At 33.9% G+C, this 4,933-nt stretch overlaps 1 protein-coding gene across 1 annotated transcript in view; it reads right to left on the bottom strand.

The window, feature by feature from the left end:
• The window catches only part of LOC104680582 (T-cell receptor-associated transmembrane adapter 1), a 33,437-nt gene extending 29,258 nt beyond the window's left edge, over positions 1 to 4,179 (bottom strand). Inside the window, exon 1 of the mRNA XM_010386600.2 lies at positions 3,945 to 4,179. Coding sequence (XP_010384902.1) covers positions 3,945 to 3,951 — 7 coding nt within the window. The 5' untranslated portion in view covers positions 3,952 to 4,179. The remainder of the gene's footprint in view (positions 1 to 3,944) is intronic.
• Between the last annotated feature and the right edge of the window lie 754 nt (positions 4,180 to 4,933).

The following is a 4,933-nucleotide window of genomic DNA, read 5'->3' as shown; positions in this document are numbered from 1 at the left end:
TTTGATTTACACAGAAGCCTTTACTTAAACAATTAACAATAGGAAAAGCAATAAATATAATGTCTTAATTGTTTTTACTTCAGGCTGTCTTTAACTGAGACAAGTGTATGAGTTTATAGTATATTACAGCATATAGCTTCTCTTAATGGCTTTCCTTGGCTTGTAAACTCTGTCAGAGCAATGAACATCTCTTTGCATTCCATGAATGTGTAGATTTATTTTAGGCCCACAGAAATCTCAATAGCAATATTATGATCCCCATGGGTCTACTTATAAAACAAGTTTTTCTTACCATGGTGGTGGTTGGTACTAAATAAGGCACATTCTTGATGATTTTTTGAATGTGACACATCATCACTACACCCACAATCCCAACCACTGCCCATCATCCCAAAATAAAAGACATTTGAATCATGGATATTAGCACAGGAGGGGGCTCTCAAATCAGTTCCAGGCTTTCAAGTAAAATACCATGCTGTCTTCAATGCAAATCTGAAATCCACTGACTTTAAGTGTCTATTATGAACAGGGGGTTATTTGAGAAGTAAATGGTGTGTATTGGGGAGTGGGCTGTGATGGGGAAAGAGAAAATAGCAATATTAGCTTTGGATTACCTATTTTCAAACTGTGGAAAAGGGAATGAGAGTAGTCACTAGTTGTGTGGCTGGTTGTGTGCAAATCACTGAACCTCACTAAGACAATTGTAACCCTGGAGTTCATATCTTCATCTATGTTACATTAAGGCTACCTCTTCCTAGCACATCATGATTCCCCTCAATCAACACTTGACTTAATTTAATTGAAGAAAGTATAAATGTGAAAGGTGGAGGGCAGAAGAGAGTAAATTATGATACCTCCAATGCTAGACTCTTCGTTGCTTCTACAATTAAACTTTACCCAAGATTGGTAAACCTCAGAAATTCTACTGAGATTAAAGTGCTGCTGTAGATGAACCTGTCTTTCTCTGTATTTAATGACTCCATTTATATGTGTACTTATCGTTTATTTGAGAAGAACCTTAGTAAGATCCTCTGAAGATGGCATGGTTGTATGGAAAGTTTCATCCAATAAAATACTTTATTATGTTTCTTTTAATATTTCAAGAAGGCCTATTAATTTTGTCATCTCTTCCCTTTAATTCTGAAATGCTGAGAAGATTACGTGTAATCAAAAATGTCTGGAAAAGTGCCCAATAATGATTTCTCTTATTCACTAGCAATTTGTGGACATTTATTACTTGGAACTGTGATCTTTCCTGGATTGACTTTTCTTAAAAACACTGCCCAACTCATAATATTACCTAAATTAAATGGAGAAACATTGTCTTTGACCCATCTGAGTTTAAAAGATAATTTACAAATTAGTCCCACCCAGTCTCTAAAAGAAAGGATTTCATTGTTCTCAAAAGGTGATGAGGCTCAAGAGAAGATAAAACTGAGTAAAGAAAATTAAGACTCCTTTTTTAAAAAAATGAAGATGCGTAAACTAAATTGTGAATCATTATTTAAATTAATGATAGACCAAAGGACTTGTTTTCACCATTTGATTCCATTAACATTGATTTTATGTAAATGCAGAAACACAGCAGGAATTATGATACTAGAACATTGTGGATAATGCAATGACTACAGGCATATAGGTAGGAAAAAAGAAAATACTCGGGTTTTTGTTTTCATACATAGTTTTACTTAACTAGAAATAATTATTCTTTTGCGTGTGTTCAAATTTATTTTATTTTTTATTTTACCATCTAAATATAAAAAATACTATCATCTGATTCTCTTCTTTCATGTGAAATTTTGTTTTGTTTTGACTTTTAATACCTGTGAGGCTTTTAAATCCTTAGTCTTTGCATCTCTTCTGTGAAACTGTAAAAGTTCTCAACTGATGATGGAGGAGCTCCTGTATTAAACCCAAAGGGGAAGTCTGAACTACAAAATGCTGTGGAGGAAATGTTACCATATCTCTTCTAAATTTAGAATTAATTAGTCCCGAAAATAGTTGAATGTCATATTCACTGTCTTTGGCCTTCCCATGCTTTCTTAGTTCCCCATCATCATCAGCTCATGGCAATTATACTTAGTAATGCTATGTTCATTTCTTGCAGGGCACTAGAAAAATGGGGACACTTGTTTTTGTTCTTTGCTAAAGTATGAACTGGTAAAGAAAAGGAGAGGTATGAAAATTGTATGTCAGCTTATGGTCCCTGTGTGATTTATGTAATCAATTGATTGTAAGATCCATCAAACAGAACAATGGAAGCCAATTCACAGAAATTATAATATATGCAATCTTTACTCCATAGCTGGCCTATACAAATTGGTATTAAAAGTACTATAAGCATAATAATTAAGCAAAAGATGTAATCAAACTATCGCAAATGGTAGAGTTATAAACAGTTTAAAAATCCATGCAAAAATGTTCAACCTCATTATAATCAAAGTAATGCGTATTAAACAATGAGTTAGCATGTTGTGCTTATGAAATTAGACAAGATCAGCTTGTGAGGGAGAAGCACTGCTAGAATGAGAGGGAATTGGCATCACTCTTGGGAAAGCAATTTGGCAATAATGAGATTTAAAATGCTCATAATCTCTTAGTAATTTCAGTTCTAGAAAGTTTTTCTGAGAAAATAACCCTTACTATGGAAAAAGCTATAGAGTTATTCATCTTTCTGCCATATAAAAATATTTTTAAAAACTGTGTACAACAGGGCTGGGCATGGTGGCTCACGCCTGTAATCTCAGCACTTTGGGAGGCCAAGGCAGGCAGATCACAAGGTCAAGAGATCGAGACCATCCTTGCCAACACTGTGAAACCCCGTCTCTACTAGAAATACAAAAATTAGCCAAGCATGGTGGTGCGCGGCTGTAGACCCAGATACTCGGGAGGCAGGAGAATCGCTTGAACCTGGGAGGCAGAGGTTGCAGTGAGCCAAGATTGCGCCACTGCACTCCTGCCTGGTGACAAAGAGAGACTGTCTCAAAAAAACAAAAACAACAACAAAAAAACTATATACAACATAAATGTTCAGCAATAAACAAATGACTAAACTATAACTGAAAAATGTCATTTTTGTGCATTCTTTTAAAATGATCAGGCAGAAGTTATATTAAAAAGGGACATGGTTATGTTAGTGAAAAAAGTTGGGTATATTATGTACATTATCACTTCAGTTATGTAAAGCAAACATCTGGAATGTATATAAACAAAAACTGAAAGAAATACAACATATTTTGTGTTTTTAAGGTGATGGAAAATATGTATGAATTTTTAATATATATTTCACAGTTCTCTCACATTACATAATATTCATGTTTTCTTTTGCAACAAAAAGATGTTTCTTTAATAAATTAAAAGTACATAAAAGAATACAGGAGGAATGAACCATCAACATGGATTCACAACAGCAATCAATATGGATCCAACCCTTTCACAACAGCGAGTCAATATGGATCCAACCCTCATGATTAATCGCACAGCAATTGAATTTTCACTGGCCTTTTCAAAATTGTCATCTCTCTGAATGTTGACAATTGCATTGCTTTCTAAAAAATACTATAGTGCCTAATCTCTGAGGAATTAGACTTACACCTATCCTGTTTAATAGCTAAACTAAACTAAAGAGGAATACACATAGTCAACAAAAGCTTCTTTAAAAATAACAAGTACTTCACATGGCATAATTATCAGTGAACGCTTACTGAACAGCTGTAATTAGATTTACATTCTAAAACACTGTCCACATTTTTCTTTCAAAAGAAAAATGTCAACTTATACTCATTAACATGTTTCAAAACATATTTTAATTATACTAAAAGTTATCCAACATTTTAAAAATAACTACTTTCTAAATACTAAGGGTTTTCTCATTAGGACTTAGAAATTATTAAGTGAATTTTTAGACACACAAATGGAACAAAAACATTTAAAATGCCACTTACCTGACATGCTTCTTTTTTTAGAGAAATCTTTATCTAGCCATAAGACAAATATATAGATTAAAAATCCTCCTACAACTTCTTTCGTAGGTAATGTTGCTATGTTATGTTAAAAGCAGCATGACAGTAAAACTTATCTTTATCTGTGCCTCAGATTCTTTTCTCTTCTGTTTCTTAAAATCTTTTGTGTGTACTTTGTTTCAGTTACAAACAGGAAATGTGGTGAAGGAGGTGTCTTGAGTTTTGATCTGAAAACAGTTGACTTAAATTGTGAAACATGGGAAGAAAAATCCCACATGCCTTTGTAATCTGACATTTGAATTTTTATCAATACCTGAGTCTAACTGAAAAATAAATAAATAAAGGTATGAATTAAACTAGGAGGGATCTTCCTATCTCTGGAGAGAATCCAGTCATCTCTTCACAAGTAAATTCACACGGAAACAAAATAAGATACACTAAACTGATGAGTAAATAGTAAGCAACCCCTGGGTGTGCTCAGCTATTGTATTTTCTTGAGCCATGATGGAGGACAGGGAGTTAATATTTTTTGGGCACTTAGTATGTATCAGTTGCCTTCTATACTTTCTCTTAATGGGAGGCTAGATGCCTGCCTTATTTCCTGACAGTCCTCACCTTGTCATCATGAGTTTCTCTGTCCAATATAGAGCCACCTGACAACAAGCTCCTGCTCTCAACCACCACTCCAGAGTCTTAATAGCAGCAGTTCTTACATGCTGGTGTACATAAGTATGCTATATGATGCTACTTTAAAATCCTGGGCCCATCTGAATCAGACTATTTAGGGTGAAGCACTAGAATCTGCACTTTAACAAGCAGATTTTCTGAGTGCATTTTAAATTACATATATTGTATATGATAAACTATTTTAATATAGACGTTCTGGACGATGCTTTCGGAAACTCATATGGAATAGAATCTATGTTATTCATTATTACAATTTCATAACTAGAATTATGCACACCGGCATG

This window comes from Rhinopithecus roxellana, chromosome 1 (genome assembly GCF_007565055.1).
Source record: "Rhinopithecus roxellana isolate Shanxi Qingling chromosome 1, ASM756505v1, whole genome shotgun sequence".
Taxonomy (NCBI): domain Eukaryota; kingdom Metazoa; phylum Chordata; class Mammalia; order Primates; family Cercopithecidae; genus Rhinopithecus; species Rhinopithecus roxellana.
The sequence above is the reverse complement of the archived record's forward strand: the minus strand, read 5'-3'. Positions and strand labels throughout refer to the sequence as shown.